This window comes from Ixodes scapularis, unplaced genomic scaffold (assembly GCF_016920785.2).
Source record: "Ixodes scapularis isolate PalLabHiFi unplaced genomic scaffold, ASM1692078v2 PGA_scaffold9__187_contigs__length_104089568, whole genome shotgun sequence".
Classification (NCBI taxonomy): Eukaryota; Metazoa; Arthropoda; class Arachnida; order Ixodida; family Ixodidae; genus Ixodes; species Ixodes scapularis.
In genome coordinates this window covers 68621811-68639142 of record NW_024609884.1, presented here as the reverse complement: position 1 = coordinate 68639142, position 17332 = coordinate 68621811, and the positions used below count along the sequence as shown (strand labels likewise).

The 17332-nt window shown below is 49.8% G+C and overlaps 1 protein-coding gene across 1 annotated transcript in view; it reads left to right on the top strand.

Moving 5' to 3' along the window:
* Positions 1-3500: 3500 nt before the first annotated feature.
* LOC121833801 overlaps positions 3501-17332 on the top strand; it is a 31046-nt gene continuing 17214 nt past the window's right edge. Inside the window, exons 1-4 of the mRNA XM_042287434.1 lie at positions 3501-4103; positions 4807-5024; positions 6849-8301; positions 9632-9742. Coding sequence (XP_042143368.1) covers positions 3501-4103; positions 4807-5024; positions 6849-8301; positions 9632-9742 — 2385 coding nt within the window. The remainder of the gene's footprint in view (positions 4104-4806; positions 5025-6848; positions 8302-9631; positions 9743-17332) is intronic.

The window sequence follows — 17332 nt, the reverse complement described above, 5'->3', positions numbered from 1 at the left end:
CTTCAGGGAAAGGGGGGGGGGGGGGGGGGGGGGGGGGTAGGGCGAAGTCCCGTGCACCTCAAAACCAAGTGATCCGGTGTCTCGCTCTCATTATGACAGGCGGCACACAATGTGTCTGTCTCCTGAAATTTAGCAATATACGTCCTCGTCCTCAAAACTCCCGTTCTCGCCTAGAACAGCAAAGAACTCCCCAGCGAGTTGCCAAACCGGTTTACCTTTCTTATGTCCTGTTTTTGTGACCTGTACACTGTTAGAGCCTATTTTTCCTCCATTCTTCCCTCCCACATTTTCCTTTCTGCCTCATTCACTTCCTTTTCCACTGAGGTAGTCTGCTCAGCCCCATTACTAGTGAGTAGGTATTTAAATCTATGCTTTTGGGGTTCGGTTTGTCCATTTTGTGTTTATGCTTTTCATGTATAAGCACTTGTACACCTTACGTGTCCACCACGCAGGCACGTAGCCAGGACTTTGTTGGGGGGGGGGGGGGGGGGGGGGGCCATGACAAAATGCTGTATGAGGGGGAGGGGGAGAGGAGGTTCCAGCAAAATGGAAAATTTCGGGGGGGGGGGGGGCGTACTTCATGGCCCGCCCCCCTGACTACGTGCCTGCCACCGCGTATCATCCATTTCGGTCAACCTTTGTTCAAATTTCAGCTAATTGCCTTCCTGCTCTCAAAAGACGGCCAGCCCATGTGCCCCTGTACTCCCTCATTCGGTGTCTTCCCATGTGCTCCCAATGCCAATCTGCCTACGATTCTTTGCCGAATTTCTAATCCTGACTGAACCTCTGATTTCATGCAGAGCACCCCATTGCCGAAAGACAGTCGACGTACCATCACTCCCTTTTATAAACCCCTGACCACTTCATATCTATTATAGTTCCGTAGTGCCTTGACCTTCATAATAGATCAATTTCTTTTCCTTTTTCTAATTATATTCTCCTCATGTTCCTCTAGATATTTCTTTCCCTCATTGAGCCAGACTCCCAGATATTTGTATTTTCCTACATGGTCCATTAAAATGTTTTATATCCTCAGGGGTTCCCTCTCCAGACTTGTCGCTATTAAAGCTCATGCCCAAGGTGTCCCCTTCCTCTCCACATATGCCAGCTAGTTCCTGTAACGTATCCTGGTTATCTGCCATAAATACTATGTCGTCCGGATACATCAGTCCTGGTATTCCCTGTATTACCTTTCTCCCTCCTTCCATATAACTCACATCGAAACCTAAGTTGCTCTGCTCTAATTTCTTTTCCATGTCACTGAGATATATCATGAAGAGCAGAGGTGACAGTGGACAGCCCTGCCCGAGTCCTCTTTGTATTGCTGCAGGTTGTGTAATTTCTGCTTCCCATGTTATAACCACCTTATTGTCTGTTTAGACCTGCTGAAGAAATCTAACCAAATTTGCATACAAATTATACTCTTCCGGCCGACCCCAAAGGATTTCCTGGCTTACATTATCGTATGCTCCCTTGGTGTCCAAATAAGCTAACTATAAAGGAGTTTGGTTTTTCATTGCTATTTCTATACATTAAATGGTGACGAATAATTTATCTTCCAGTCTCCTAACTCTGCGGAATCCATTTTGGGGCTCACCCAGTATTTGCGTATCTTCTGCACATTCCTCCATTCTCCACTTTACAATCTGTATAGCTAATCTGTATAGAACTGAGGTTACTGTTATCGGACGATATGACTTAATGTTGTTTTTCTTTCCTCTGCCCTTATATATTAAGCGCCGTTCACACTCTTGCGACTGACTAAGACCGAGAGAGACCAGACCGGTTTTTAAGCCTTTTGCGACTTCTTAGGACCAGACACGCCCTGCAGCGGAGCTGGTCCCAAGAGATCGCAAGAGGCTTAAAAACCGGTCTGGTCTCTCTCGGTCGTACTCGGTCGCAAGAGTGTGAACGGGCCTTTAGTCTCATTCTGTTAACTTTCCAATCATTGGATACTTCTCCTCCCATAATTGCTTGATTAATCACCTGCCGTAACTTCAATTTGCTTGTTTTTTCTAGTGTCTTTATGAGTTCCATGGGCAGGTGCGTCCGCAGTGGGGTGCAAGGGGGGGGGGGGGGCAGAATTGCCCCCACCTGAAATTTCGAGGGGGGTGAAAGAGGGGGGGGGGGACTGCACTTACGCTACATTTCCTGAACACCATGAATTTACTGTTCCCAACATGCTATTTAATATCTGGAAATTCAAAATAGCTATTGAAAAACGGCCAATTAAAAAACAAAACAGCAACAACAACAAAAATAAACGTGTTAAGGTTACGCCACGAGACCGGGGAAACTTGCTTTCGACGCGTTGTCTTTTTCCTGCAACACTGCGCGTCCGTAAAAATTTCCACGTGTTGTCAACGGCAAGTCTCACGGCTCACACAAGGTTTTAGAGAACTTATTTGGCGAATAATCACGAACGAGTAGAGAATGTGTCTTCAGCACGATGCCACCAGCCTGCGCAACACTCCAGAAACGCGATTTTCTTACATGCAAGATGGCCGCCCGGTGGCTTCATTCGCGAGAGCGGGAAGCGCGATCCAGCATTGTGTTATCGAACGTCATCAGGTAAATTCAATTGGGCGTTTTGGAGCGCGCCGGGATCCGTTGACCAGATCCGGAATGGAGCACACGATCCGAACGGGGGTCGCGCCGCCTACGGATCCCCAGTTGAACAAGACCACTGCTCCGGGATCGGCAGATGTGGCTTCCCGTCATTCACCTGCCCGGGAATCCCCTTTCCGCGGCCGACGCGGTCGTTTCGAAGATGTTTTCGCAATCGCGGCGCTAACACGTGTTCGACGCACGAGCGGCAGGAATGGCTCAAGAGCTTCTAGAAAAATTGCCGGCATGCCCGTAGTGCGGCAAAACCTTCTCCTTCTAGGAAAACGAACCGGCTGTCGAGCCAAGGGGTACACCATACAACGGGTAAGCAAGCAGCCATTACGAATTCTTCCGAGGCGAGATGGGCGAGATCACGCGAGATGCCCCGCGAGAAAGGAAGTCACGTGTGTGCGCCGAGGGCTGGCCCGGCTGGCTTCCGGTTGAATCCGCCGAAATCGTCGGAGCAACTTTTCCCAGATCCAGATCGAGATCTGGAGCGGGAGCTCATCCAAAACGACCAGTGCACGTTTATAAAGCCTATATTTAGCTGTCTCCTCTTCTCTTTTCCTCCGAGGCTTCCTCCTGCCCTCCCCTCCCTCCTCCCCCCCCCCCCCTTACCAAATGTTTACCAAAGTTCTCATCTACTTTCGGGCCCTCGGTGGGTCAAAAAAAAAAAAAAACACAAAAAACATTTGCCCTGTCTCCCATCTTAGCCTCGATACGCCGGAAGAAGAAAACGACCTTGACAGCAGTCCAGCTTTTTCAGACCTCCGCATTTTTGGTTGTTTCTCAATCAATCTTCGTCATCTCTGCATCCCCAACTAACCAAGAGGCCTCTACAACGTCTTCCGCCTCGTTCCGGAGTAGGTAACCACTTCCGCCGACGGCCGATCATGCCTAACGCCACCCAAGACGACGCTGACCAGAACACGGATCAGAACAGCAACTTGAGCCCTAACATCGAAGCCACCATTAGTAAGATTCCTCCAGCTACGGACAATGACCCAATCATAATGGACGGCCAGGATCCTCCGGACGGCGAGATTCTGAGCTCGGATGCTGCTCTTGACGACGGCGGTGAATGGTATCCAGCCCGTGCTCCCCGAAAACGCCGGTACAAGGAAACATCCAGTCAAGACTCGGAAAAGGACGCCCCTCGGACCGAAAGCCTCACCGTGATATTTGTGCCAACAAAAGAAGGTGACCGTATCAGCAGTCTGAGCAGCCTAAAGCTGTCAGACGGTTTAGAACTTCTGTGCCCCGAGTGCATTGTCCAAATTGGGCCAAATGAGCGTCTGAACTTAATTGCCGTGGATGTGAGAAATGGATTCACCACAAGAGCACTGCTCAAATGCACACGGCTCTGCGGACTTCCAGTGAAGGCGTACGAGGGCCTTGCAGGTCCCACAGTCGAAGGTGTGATCAAGAACGTCGACATAGCACTTCCTGAAACAAAAATTGCTGGACGACTGCAGTCTGATACGGAGATCGCTCGAGTACGTCGTTTCGGCTCCTCTGAGTGCGTATGGATCACCTTTCGTGGAAGCAAGCTTCCAAGCCATGTTCTTCTTGGGCGAGTCCGGCATCCAGTGATGGAATTCCACCACCGTCCGACTCAATGCTACCGGTGTGAAGGCTTCGGACACTACGCTGTCACGTGCAAGCGTTCCGTTGCTTGCAGCCGATGCGGTGAGAAGCATCCAACAATTGACGAAAAAACAAAACAGAAATGCACCTCCACGTCTATCAAATGCGTGAACTGCGGAGGACAGCATGAGGCAACATCCCCAAAATGCCAGAAATGGAAGAATGAACGAGACATTCTTCACTACTCGAAGGTGAACTCTGTCGATCTCCGGACTGCTCGAGCAGCAATACAGAACCCCCAAAGTAATCCCACGGAGTACGGCGCTTCGACCCCTTTTCAAAGATCTCTGGTGGCGGTGACCACAAAGAAACACCGCGCCCGAGAAAATTGCTGTTCCGGAAGCTAAAGGAGTTGTTCCAGCATCATGCGCTTCAACATCCGCATCAGCATCCGTCACCGGCACTACATATTCAATGATAGCAAAAGGGATTCAACAGTCGTCCCGCACTCTACCGAAGTCCCCTCCACAAAAGCAGGCTGTTACACCCAGCAACGACCCCATAACGGAGAAAATGGACTGCGATACTCACGAAGCAAATCCGCCTTCTCAGGAGAACATTTGCAATCTCAAGCCTCCAACAACGAATGTCACAAATTCAAAGCCATCTTCGCTACCGACTCCAGATGTGGACTGGCTGTCCATTATCAAAACCGCTGCACATATGGCATGCTCTTTTCTCACACCCCTACAAACACCATGGGCATGTGGTCTACAATGGGTGGTCCAATTCGTCATTGACCAGTTGGACCGCTATTTCACCAAACAACAGTGAGCCACGGCGGAAGATGTCGAAAGCCCCAAAGTAGAAAACCTAAACTACCCACTGTGCTCCAATGGAACGTACGCAGCCTCAGATCTCGCCTTCCTGACCTACGCCAGCACCTTCTGACAAACAAAATAGACATTCTGGCCCTTCAAGAGCCACGTATTCTTCTTGAAGACTGCAGACTTGGGCCATATGTGATATACCTAAGTGCATCAAAACGAAACGACGGCAAGTCTCGGGCGGCACTATTTGTCCGGGCAAGGATTCATCAAGAACCCCTAGACCTATCCTCAATCGCAAAAGAGCAGCGGAATACGTCGGTGTGACAGTTCGCTCTAGAGGAGAACTCTTCTCTATCATTAGTGTCTACGTTCCTCCAAATGTCTGCTGGGATCCCGAAGAGCTACGAGAGATAAAAAATGTCTCTACGGGGCACCTTGTTATCTGTGGAGATTTTAATGCCCATAACGAGCAATGGGGAGACAGTCAGACTACTCGACGAGGAATTCAGCTGGAGATTGTAACATCGTCCTTACAGCTTCAAGCGCTGAATGACGGAACTGAAACCTTTGTAAGACCGGGAGTTAAACAGAGTGTCTTGGATCTCACTTTTGTATCACCGAATATAACAGCAGAGTGGAATGCTCAACCCGACACATGGGGAAGCGACCATGTTCCCATAATAATCACTTCACCAAGACCTCCGACGCCAATGTACAAAGAGGTACGCGTCACCAATTGGGATGCATTTAGGGCTCACATGGAAGGACATGTGGTTAACCTTGCGGGAGACCCATCCTCTGCAATCGCTCACGCTGTATCCCTGGCTACGAAAACGATCCGAGTTCCTATCACCCGTCCTAGTCCCGACCTCACGTACCTCAAACTGCGGGCGGCCCGGAGGAGAGCCCAGAGGCGAGCTCGCAGAACGAACGATCCCGCAGATTGGATAAGGCACCGACAACTTGATGCGGCTTTCCGCCGGCACACATCCCGGCTCCAACGGCACCAATGGGACCAACTTTGCTCTTCTTTTGGATCAGCGTCAGGTATCTCACGTGCATGGAAGATGGCCCAGACACTATCATCGAGAAAAATGCCAACTCATCCAATCGCAGGTCTCGCAATTGCTATTGGCCATACAATGCAGGAGACGGCTGAGATACTTGCTGACGCCTTCGCGACACCCATTCCACTACCACCAGGTTACCAGAGTGGTAAGGAATCCAGTGCGAATAGTAGAAGCTGGCCTCCCTTTGCTCTTGATTCAGACTTCACGATCTCAGAGCTTGAATTCGCATTGCGTCGGTGTCGACGGAAAAGTGCTCCAGGACCTGATGGGGTAACTTATCAGGCACTTCGAAATCTTGACCGATCACAGTACTCGGCCATACTAGAGGCATTTAATGCTATATGGCGCACAGCTGAGATTCCTGAGGCCTGGTTAACATCTACTGTTGTGCCTATACGCAAACCAGGAAAACCAGCACAATCACTTGACTCGTACCGTCCCATCTCGCTTACAAGCTGCGTAGGAAAGCTCATGGAGCGACTTGTGTTACGTAGGCTAACCTGGTATATGGAGACTATAGGTGCGCTGCCTGATGAACTTTGTGGATTTCGCGCTAAACGCTGCACTGCCGATGCAATTGGCGACCTAGCGTCCACTTTAGAGGAGGCGCGAGCATCTCACCAGACAGTGTATTGTGTGTTCCTAGATATACACAAGGCATTTGACGCTTTACCACATGCAACAATTCGCCAACGGCTACGACATTTCGGCATTACAGGAAGATTGTACAGCTACGTGTGCGCCTTTCTTACAGGAAGATCCTTTTTCGTACAAGTTCCTGCCGTCGTTCGGTGACACAAGGTGTTCCTCAGGGCAGTGTTTTAAGTCCTTTCCTCTTTAACCTTGCTATGGCCGCCCTTCCGTTTTCTCTGAAAACATTGCCCAAGTCTCCTGCAGCTCTGCACATCGCGATATACGCTGACGATGCAGCACTCTGGTGCGTCGGTCCCTCAAGGACTTCAAAAAGTATAGGCTCACAGCTGCAGAGAGCACTTGACGAGGTTGTGAAGACCACAGAAGACCTCGGGCTCACTCTTTCTGTCACAAAAACCGCGTTTCTTTGCTACCGTCCCAACGGTACACCCAGCCGACCCGTAGCTAATGCTCCGAAGATAGGTAACATCCCTCTTCAGCATGTTACGACTCAACGATACCTGGGCGTCCTGATCGACAACCACGTGACCTGGCGCCCTGAAGCAAAGCGACTACTCATCCAGTGTCGTCAGCTGATGGGCGTTCTTCGCTGCTTCCGACGAAGGAACTCGGGCCTCTCTCCACAGGGACTTCTAGCTCTGTACCGTGGACTCATCCTCTCAAGAATACTTTACGCTGTACCACTACTTAACCTTGGCAGACACCAGATACAGCAGTTGGAGCAATTTCATCGATGCGCGCTGCGACTGTGCCTTGGGCTTCCACGATTCTCTGAAAATGTAGCGACGCTAGTTGAGGCAAGAGAAAACCCGATCTCGCTTCACAAAAGAAAACGAGCAATGCGCCATCTAGTGCGACTCCAAGACGCCTCATCGACGACATCTCTTCTATCCAAACTCCGCTCACGGCCGCTATCCTGCCTTGGAGCTGTCACAATAGAATTCGAGGACCAGATCGGACCACCCAAAAGGCGATTCCCACCGACACCACCCCACACAACCTTACCACCGTTGAATGTGACCGGTACTCTACCGTTCTTCCAACGAAAGTCATCTGTCGCTCCCATCGTAGCTCGTTCCCTCGCTATGGATCTCCTAGATAGATGGTATAAAGGCTGGCTACATGTCTTCACTGATGGGTCGACTAAGCCCGAAACAGCAACATCTACAGCGGGATTTCTGATCCCGTCCATGGCGGTGCACCAAGCTGGTAGGCTTAATTTTCATACAACGTCAACAACTGCGGAACTAGTAGCTATCTGTAAGGCTCTTGAGGCGCTGCTTGTACTTGAGCCTCAAGCGGCAGTTATACTAACAGATTCCAGAAGCGCCCTTTGTCATCTTGAAAACCTGGAAGATGCTCCACCACTCGCACAGGAAGCCGCCCATGTAGCCCGCAAAGTTGAAGCCAAGGGATGGAGACTGGCATTCCAATGGATTCCATCTCATTGTGGCATTAAAGGCAACGAGCAGGTGGACTCTCTGACGGCTAAGGCTCATGGCCAGGAGACCCCAGAATACTTCATCCCCCGATTCAGTGAGGCCAAGCGTCTTGTCCACCTGATCACACGAATGGGCAGAGGCTCCGGAAGTCTTTCTTTAGAGGGGGGGCTCAACATCTCCGAAATCCTCAAGGCTAGGTTGGTTTCAGGTTGACATTAATTGCCACATTTAAATGAAAACATATTAATGCACCGCCTTCGCATATTCACGCACATATCCATGGAAAACAAATTAAAACAATGGTTCAGTAAAATAACTGTAAGAAGCTTGCACTGACAACTCATACAATGATTGGATAACCACTGAAATCAGCCGCACCATGTGTTCTTTATTTTTTTTTTCCTATACCAACTGTTACATGTCAACCGCAGCTGTGCCTATGCCAAATTGGCTATCTTTAAAAATGAAAACCTTCCTTCATTTAGAGATTCTCGGGGAAGCATGATGTATTAACGCAGACGTAGACAAACAAGTGTTAAAAGTTTTAGACAAAACCCCGAGACTCGGGGGAAAAAAAGACAACACAACACGGAGTCTCAAACACAGCAAGTTTGGCCATCGGATGTCTCAACTGGAGGCAGAGGTTTGCATACATCGGTATGTACCTCAGGATCAAGTACATCGACCGTGATCGCTTCGGACTCCTGGCGTCAATGCAAGTTGGGGGGCATCACAAAAGGAAGATACTGAAGGATAAGAGCTGTGTTTCAGACTTCGTGTTGTGTTGTCCTGAGTTTGTAAACATGTGTCGCCTCATGCCTCACCACCCCGTGGGCACGACGCCGCATGCGCGCAAAGCTTTCGCCATCGAAGGCGCCTTGTCAAATTTGGGAGCTCGTAGACTTTCGCCTTTTCTAAGCACTCCCGAATCCCCACTCAAGCTCACCAGCCCCCCTCCCTCTCCTAATGATGGCCTTTAAGCGCCGCGGTAGTACCGCCTGCCTGTTTTGTCCGCGGGCCAGAAGCACCATGCATCTTCTGGGCTTCTTGCTTCCACACGGGGGAAGCAGACAAACGCTCGCCGACGTCGTCTTGTCGGAATCCATTCATTTCGCTGTCCCCTCTTTGCTCGCTTTAAACCGGTTGTCAATCAGGCTCATGAGTCCTGCCTGTCATTTTCTTCTGGTTTTGACTTTTCAAGCAAGCCTCTCCGTCGCCCCGGTGCTTTTTGTGCTTGGCGGAGGTGCGGTCAGCATGCATAGAAGGGTCATTTCATTTATTTCGGCTCAGGAGAGACGGAGGTACAGCAGATAGGCCGAAGGCCCATACCAGATAACCTGCAAACACACAAACTAAAAAGAAGGAGGGGGAGGGGGGGCTCGGCAGCTCGGTCCTGAGGACAGGAGGGGCTCAAGCCCACCCTGCCCCCCCGCTTCCGGAGCCCCTGCGAATGGGGCATCCTCATGACGGTGTCGCCTCTGGCAATGCTCCTCCTCCCCTACCGGAGTCGAAACTCAGCCGAAAGGAGTCTAGCCTTCTGCATCGCCTGAGAGCGGGCTGCCCGTTTACGGCAAAAACGTTGCACAAGATTTCACGCAAAAATAGTCCGAATTGCGACAGCTGCGGGACCCTGGAGGACACCGAACACGTGTTGTGGTCGTGTCCAAAATACGGCAGCGCTCGAACTGTGCTTCACACTGCCCTGCAAACATCCCGCACGCCGGTGACAACGCCCCGCCAACTGATGTTCCCGAACGGGGGCAAGCGCCTTGCAGAACACACTTTTCGAGCACTTCTAGAGTTCCTGGAAGCAAGTGGCCTCGCAACTCGGCTGTGACGCCATTGCTTTCCGCCACAGAGCTGTGACGCCATTGCTTTCCGCCACGGTTTAGTACTTTTTGCTGCAGATACTTTAAGAGTACCCTAATTTCTCTTCCAATGTGAGCATGTGTAGTTTACAACGCGGATGAAACTATACGCCACCCGACTTTTATGCCGCTTGGTGCGACACTTCGTGTCTCCAAACCTTTTATCCGGTGTATCCTAACTCACTCCGCACATTCTAAGGTTTTTTTTGTTTTTTTTTTCGTTTTTTTTTCCCCCCTTTTAACGCGGTTTTAGGCATGCCCCCTCCCTCCAATTCTGCAACTAACTATTTGAATATCTTAATATGCCGCCACTATCAAAATCAACCTTCCCCTTCTCCTCCCTCTTCTTTCACTCCTCTCTCCCCAGCCCGTGCGAGTCTTTCCTCCGTTATGGGTGGATAATATTTACGCACGGGCTTTTCCCATTTTCACGACTTTCATTACAACAACAACAACAACAACAACCTCGATACGCCACCCCGTGTGCTGTTCATAGTGTATCCCATCTCTTTCAAATCGAGGTGATGGCCCTCTTTGGTACACTCCCTTGGTCACCTTCAGCACATCATAGCCCAGCTTCTCTCCCTGTTGCCTTATGGTTCGGTTGGCCGCTACAACATTTTACTCGGTTGCCACCGACTGTTCCTCCACCTCCGGGATCATGCACATTAAAATGTGCACCCCCTTAGAGACAGCCCTAAGCTTCCCCACCCCAGCCTCTATCTGCCTCCCCAAGTTGTGGCCTCTCCCGTTGAGGACGTCGTTCAGTCCAGCTTGAACGATCACCAAATTTTTCCCCTGCTCATTTGCGCTCTCCATCACGTCGCTCATGCACTTTCCAGGGTGGTTAACACCTTCACTCTATCGTCTCCACTCACCCTACTCCATAGCCCTGTGGCACACCTGGAGACATTAAAGGGATACTACAACAAAATTTCGGCGCTTATTTTTTGGTCTATATGTGTTTAAAGGAGCAGTATCACATCGAACACACCAATATCTTGTTAAAAAGTCACGAAAGGTAATTTTAAAACGAATTAAACGATTATCAAAGAGCACCTGGTGGATGTCGCTAACGTCTCGTTTGTAATGGCCGTCTAGGAACCTTGGCAGCTAGTGACGGTTACTGCCTCGCCCCCGGCCACGACGAGAGAAGAGGGGAAGGAGGAACTCCCCTCTTCCCGAGAATCCCTTTTGTGTGACTCAGAAGTCGCTATTGTCCATCTAAAAGATTATAGAAGATTAATCCGTCACTCAAAATTCGTACAAAAGCAGCCGTTTCGGTGGCTGTAACGACTAGGCCATCCTCTCAACGTCAGCCTCGCCGTAGCTTTGCTTGTCCCGAGACGAACTACGTAACAATTGCGTTGGATGTCACGTGGTCTCCGCTGGCTGTTCTCCGAGCGCTTGCCAGCGTGGGCCGTTTATAACAAAAAATACAGCCACCAGGCTCAAAATACAAACGTGCGATTGTCATTTACGGATATTGTGGATCATATTCAACCTACAGGGTGAAACAAGGAAACGCCAGGCTCTTTAAATCGACCGGAAAATTCGGTTTCTTAACCTACCGCGCTACGACTTTGTGCAGCGTTGCCCACAGATGGTGCACTTTTTTTTGTAAAATTTGCGAAGAGCGAACTTACCTGAGGAAAAAGTAAAGAAAGAAAAAGGCTTAGCTCCTATAGAAACGCAGCGACACCACCGTTCTGCAAACAACACGGCGCTGTTTCGCACGGGAGACAAGAGATGGCGCAACAAACGTTGCTAACGAACGAGCATACGGCGCCGAGAACAGGCCTTTTTAGCAGACGATCTTTTCGAGTTAAAAGCGGCGCGCGTTCCGCAGGCGGCGACAGTCACAGAAACAAAAGACAGGCGCGGTAGCAGCAAGGAACTGCAGTTCCTTGTCTGCAAAAGGGCCGGCTCTCGGCGTCGTCTGCTCGTTCGTTGGCGGCAGTTGGCGTCGCGACCGCTTGCGCCATCTCTTGTCTCCCGTGCGAAACGGCGCCGTGTTGTTTGCAGACCGTTGGCGTCGCTGCGTTTCCATAGGAGCTAAGCCTTTTTCTTTCTTTACTTTTTCCTCAGGTAAATTCGCTCTTTCCAAATTTTACAAAAAAAAAAAAAAAAAAATGCACCATCTGTGGGCAACGCTGCACAAAGTCGTAGCGCGATAGGTTAAGAAACCGAATTTTCCGGTCGATTTAAAGAGCCTGCCGTCTCCTTGTTTCACCCTGTATTTTACAACACGGCGGGTATATTGCAAATTTCGTTGAAGTATTCCTATAAAGCTCCCAATAACTAGTACTCTCCTTGCCTTTCCATGCTGCTGCTCCCCTACTGCCGGCTCTACCCGCTCCTGATTTCCCACACCTTTGGGTGCGGAAGCAGCAACTTGCACAAGCACCCCCAATCTTGGTGCGGGAACGAAGGACTCTGTGCCCTTGTTCTCTTCTACTGCGGGGTTCATCCCAGTTTTCCCCTGTACCGTATACCCTCCACTTTCCTTTTCAGTTCCTTATATTCGGTCTGTGTCACCTCTCCTTGTTCTGCTTCTCTTTTCCATCTCCCCTCCAGTTCCTCTAGCCTCGCCCTCAGGGCTACAAGCTCTCTAAGCTGCACTTCAAGCTTCACACGTTCCTCCCGCTCTATTTCCAGTTCCTTCTGCATCTCTTCTAGCCTCACTTTGGCTACCCTCCCTCCCTCCCCGGTTTCCTCTGCCTCCCTTTTCTCCGCTGCTTTCCTCATGGCCTCCGCCAAGGCCTCCGCCAGCCTCCGCCATCTCCTCTAGCCGCGCTTTTAGAGTTACGGTCTTTCTCGCTTTTCGTTCTAGCTTCAATTAATTGCATTATAATTATAGCTTCTCTCTCTCTTCCCGTTCGGCCTTGAGCTCTTGCCTCATCTCGTGCAGCGCCTCATTCGTCTCCTCGATTTTCACGCAGATCCTGCATAGGTATTCCATATCCGTAGCCTCCTCGATCGAGCTGAAAAGGGTCTCCTCGAGGAAACACCGTCTACCGCAGCCGCCACACTCGACGTTCGGCACATCCGGATCACCATTCCCACTTCCCTTCTTTCTTTCCTCGTTCGTCATGCCTCTGCGTCTCCCACGTCCGCGGGAACTTTCCCTGCTACGTGACCACACGCGTAGACAAAATGAGGCTCTCCAGCGACGTGTCCCGCCGAAAATTCAAACGGCACCGTCCTAGCACCACGTGGCCCCGCTAAGCCAACTTCCTTGTTGCTACCGCTACATCTAGATAAATTACCTCAACTAAGCAATATCCGATAACAAACTGCAGAAAACGAAAATCAAAGGCTACTTTTAGTTACGCAGCAGATCCGTCGCGATGTCGCATCCACGCAGCGCAGCATCCACGCAAGGGTGCTTCCGCGGTTTCCACGGTTTCGAACTCTATGCAGAAAATGGCGGAACTAGCATTTTTCTTCGGGGTCTTAGTTTTGATTGGTAGCTGGTGCCCGGAGCGCGTCTCTGACTGGTGTGTTTAGCGTCCTATCCCGCCCATACATCAAAAGTGGTCCCGAAGTGGCAACAAATGACGTCACAGAAACCGGAGTGTCATGCTGTCGGATGTCGCCATCCTGGCAGTCGGTCTTAGAAATGCTGGCGAAAAGCGCGAGCGAACGCCAGTGTCGCTGTCGTCATGACGTTCCAAGCTCTGGCTGCTGAAGCTTCCGTGGACTGTCACACCAGAGAGCGACCTGCTGCAAAAGAGGCGTCTGCTGCACCCATCACCACTCGGGGTAAAACTTCTTTGCAAATAAAGATTATTATTATTATATTATAACCACTCCTGGAACACTATGTGGAACACCGCCAGGATCACGACCGGCGACAGCATGACACTTCTATGACGTCACCAGGCGGAAGTCAAAGGACCATTTTTTTTTTACGCGGTAAACACTCAAGTCGGAGACGCGTTCCTGGCACCAAGGTAGCGACTACAGTAGGCTCGTTCAGTTTACCTTCACCTTCTTCACCGGTGCAGAAAAGTGTAGGGCAGTGTACTTTCGGTATACGACCGGAAGTACACTGCCCTACACTTTTCTGCACCGGAGCAGGAAGTGAAGGTAGGGTGTGCAGGTAAATCGAACGAGCCTAGTGTTCTAGGTGGGGTGTAGTGGCAAATGCGGCGCGCTCTCCGTGAGGCCTTCGAGGTAGATGCCGCTGCGTGGCGCTGGCATTGTTTCCCCGAGCAGGAGAGCTAGCAAGATGGGGCGTCGGCTGCTTGCTCGTGGTCCTATCTTATGATGTTTTTATGACAGCACACTACTTTATCAGCTCTGCGATCGTCAGACTGAACGAAATATTGTTTAGATGCTTGGAAGCAGCGGTGTAGACTTTCCATTTTCCCGGGGGGGGGGGGGGGGGGGGGGGGAGGGGGGGTGCTGCTCGTTACTTTTTCGCCAGAGCTGGAGATTGAAGCTAACGAAAGCACGCTGGGATTCCATTTCCCCTGTATTTCGTCAATAAAGGCAATGTGAGCGTTATTTTGTTTCAGTGTTGGACAAAATACTCGATAAAAGTATTTAAGTTGAGTTACTAAATACCTGCTCCATAAAGTATTTAAAATTCTACTCAAGTTACTTTCACTGTAAAGTATCTTGAGATGAGCACAAATACTTAGAAATGTAATTCAATTACTTTTGGAGATACTTCCGCATTGCTTAATTTGTATCGACGTCATTGACAACGACAATTATACAGCTGCGCAAATCTGGTTTACTAGAATGGTTTATTAGCACGCAACAACACAAAATGGCAAAAAACAAAAGCAACAACATCGTACGGTTATTTTATGCAGTCATATTTTAAGGAGCAGGGTATTGTCACGAATGAAAAATGATGAGGCGGCGAATAACTGAAGAAACTAAACGTTTAATGGGGCGAACTTGTGCCCAAAACAAAATAGAGGAAGACTAGAGTCGCAGGCATCAATGTCGGCGAAACAGCAGGATCGAGCGCTGGGGCGAGACTGACTCTGGACCGCCACACAGAGCACCTTCTGTACCCGCGCGGATTTCTGGAACATTCGGCGTAGAACGTTCGGCGCATAAAACATTCGTAACTCGATCAGACGACAAGGTTTTTAACTTGCGAGAATGTCAAGTTGAAAGAATAAATAAAAACACAAGTCCGCTCCCTGGAATCGAACCCGGAGCCTCCGCGCGAGAGCCAAGCGCGGCAACCATTCGGACACGCATTCGCTCTGCAACGCGCCTGGCAATATCACTGATAATGTTACAAAACATCTCTGGGACAAAAAGAAAGGTCGTTTTGGGGAGGAGATCAGACCGTGGCGCCCCAAACGGTTAACTTTAGAACTACACGGATGGGGACAACAAATAATATGACTCAGCGCTCGGCTGGAGTTCGCGTTCTCCAGTAAGGGCGAGGAGGGGCTCTTTTGTTACCACTCCGGCTTGCATAAACAATGCAGCATGCACGGTCCTCAGCCCAGCACATGCAAAAGCCGAAGTGGGTCAAGCTCGCATCCTCTGACGACTGCTTTCGGGTGGGATCCGGCACTTAACGTCACCTCGTTTTTTTGAAGAAAATGACATGGACATTCCCACAAGGCCTGTGGGCACGTGCACAGGCCTTGTGTTGGGGAAACACCGAGGTGTGGGTACAACAAACGGGACAAAGCGCCTCGCCAATAGTGACATCACTGAATATCACGTCCTGCGACGCACCTTAGACTCATCGTTCAACTACAATCCAAATTCCCTTTATGGGGAGTTCACAAAAAAATGAACTTGGGATACGAATACGAGTGAATGGATAACAAAAAGAACCTACATAATAGCAGTGGTCGCACCTTCAAGTAGGTTGCGTTCAGAAAGGCACGTTGAGGGACGCTTTGTTGGCATTTGAGTGGTCATCCAGCTCGTAGCTCATTTCCTGTTCACAGTGTTCGCGAGAGCAATAAGTGCCAAACTGACGACACAAAGAAAAAACAAAAAAACTCGACGTTGTGCAGTAGTGTTGTCTTATATACAAGAAGAAAAAAAAAAACGTTTTGTGTTTGTGTACACTTCTCATTTTCTTCTAGTTGTTATTTTCTTGAAACTCAAGTCTGCATTGTTGTCGTAAGTCGTTTCCGGATCTGCGTTGTGAGCCTTAGCATGGCAATCTTTACTTCCGTAAAACCACCCCTTTTGTTTGAGGATTTTTGGGGGGAAACTTAAGGAAACAAAAGAGCCTTTGTGAAGGCGAGGGGAAAACCTTCATTGTGCGAGCTTTGGGCTGAATAATGAATCAAAATCGGCAAAAAAGCGATGTTTTCACGAGCTCAATCAAAGTAACCGTAGCTAATGAGAGCTAGCACCAGGATTTGGTTGCTCGAAAGAATATTCACGTTTGCTCGTGCCACGCCCACGCTACCTTCACACTGAAAAACTCGGAAAATGGCGGAATGTCAAAAATGTATTTGAGATAATGAGTACAAGATACTCAGAAATGTAATTAAGATAGAGTATAAGACACTGTCGGCCAAAAGTATTTGGAAGATACCAAGATACTTCAAAACGTATTTGAAATACAGTATTTTGAGTAGAGTATTTAAGATAGGCACACCTCTGTTTTGTTTACATGCCACTACTAGAAGCTCGTTACATGGCACGTAAACAGCGTCTTGGCAAGGATCATGGCCCGGGCCCGGAGGGAGGGAAGGGGGGCTCTGCCCCCCCCCCCCCCCCCCCCCCCGCCCCCCGGATTTTACCATTTTGGGAACGAGCCCCGATGCCCCCCCGTAGTCTACGCCTATGCTTGGAAGGTATCATGTGGTGGTGATGTGTTTCTTTGTGTTCAACACGACATAAGTGGCAAGTTCCATGCACTACACGGCTATGCGCCGCTACAACAAAAATAAACTATACATGTAGGCGAAGGCTCAGTCAGCTCAGTCTTTACTCGAACGTAGCTCTAGCGGTTCGGATCAGATGTTAAGTTTCAGAACTGGGCGTTACACGAATTATAACTTATACACCAACTCATCTCTGTGACGTCACGGCGCGGTGGTGGCGCGTCGGTCGCACTTCCGGTATGGGGCTGTGGGCAGAAGTCCCCATGCCAGACGTGTATTCCTGCGTTGTTTTGAAAGGAATCAGACAAAAACCTGCCTTCTCGTCAAAACGCCGCGACTGGGGCCGTACCAAAAGTGTCGAGAAAGGTTTGAAGGTCAGTTTTCACGTGCTCGGTTCGTCCGAGAATCTGGATATGTGCCGTAAAAAGGGAAAAGCGGACGCCG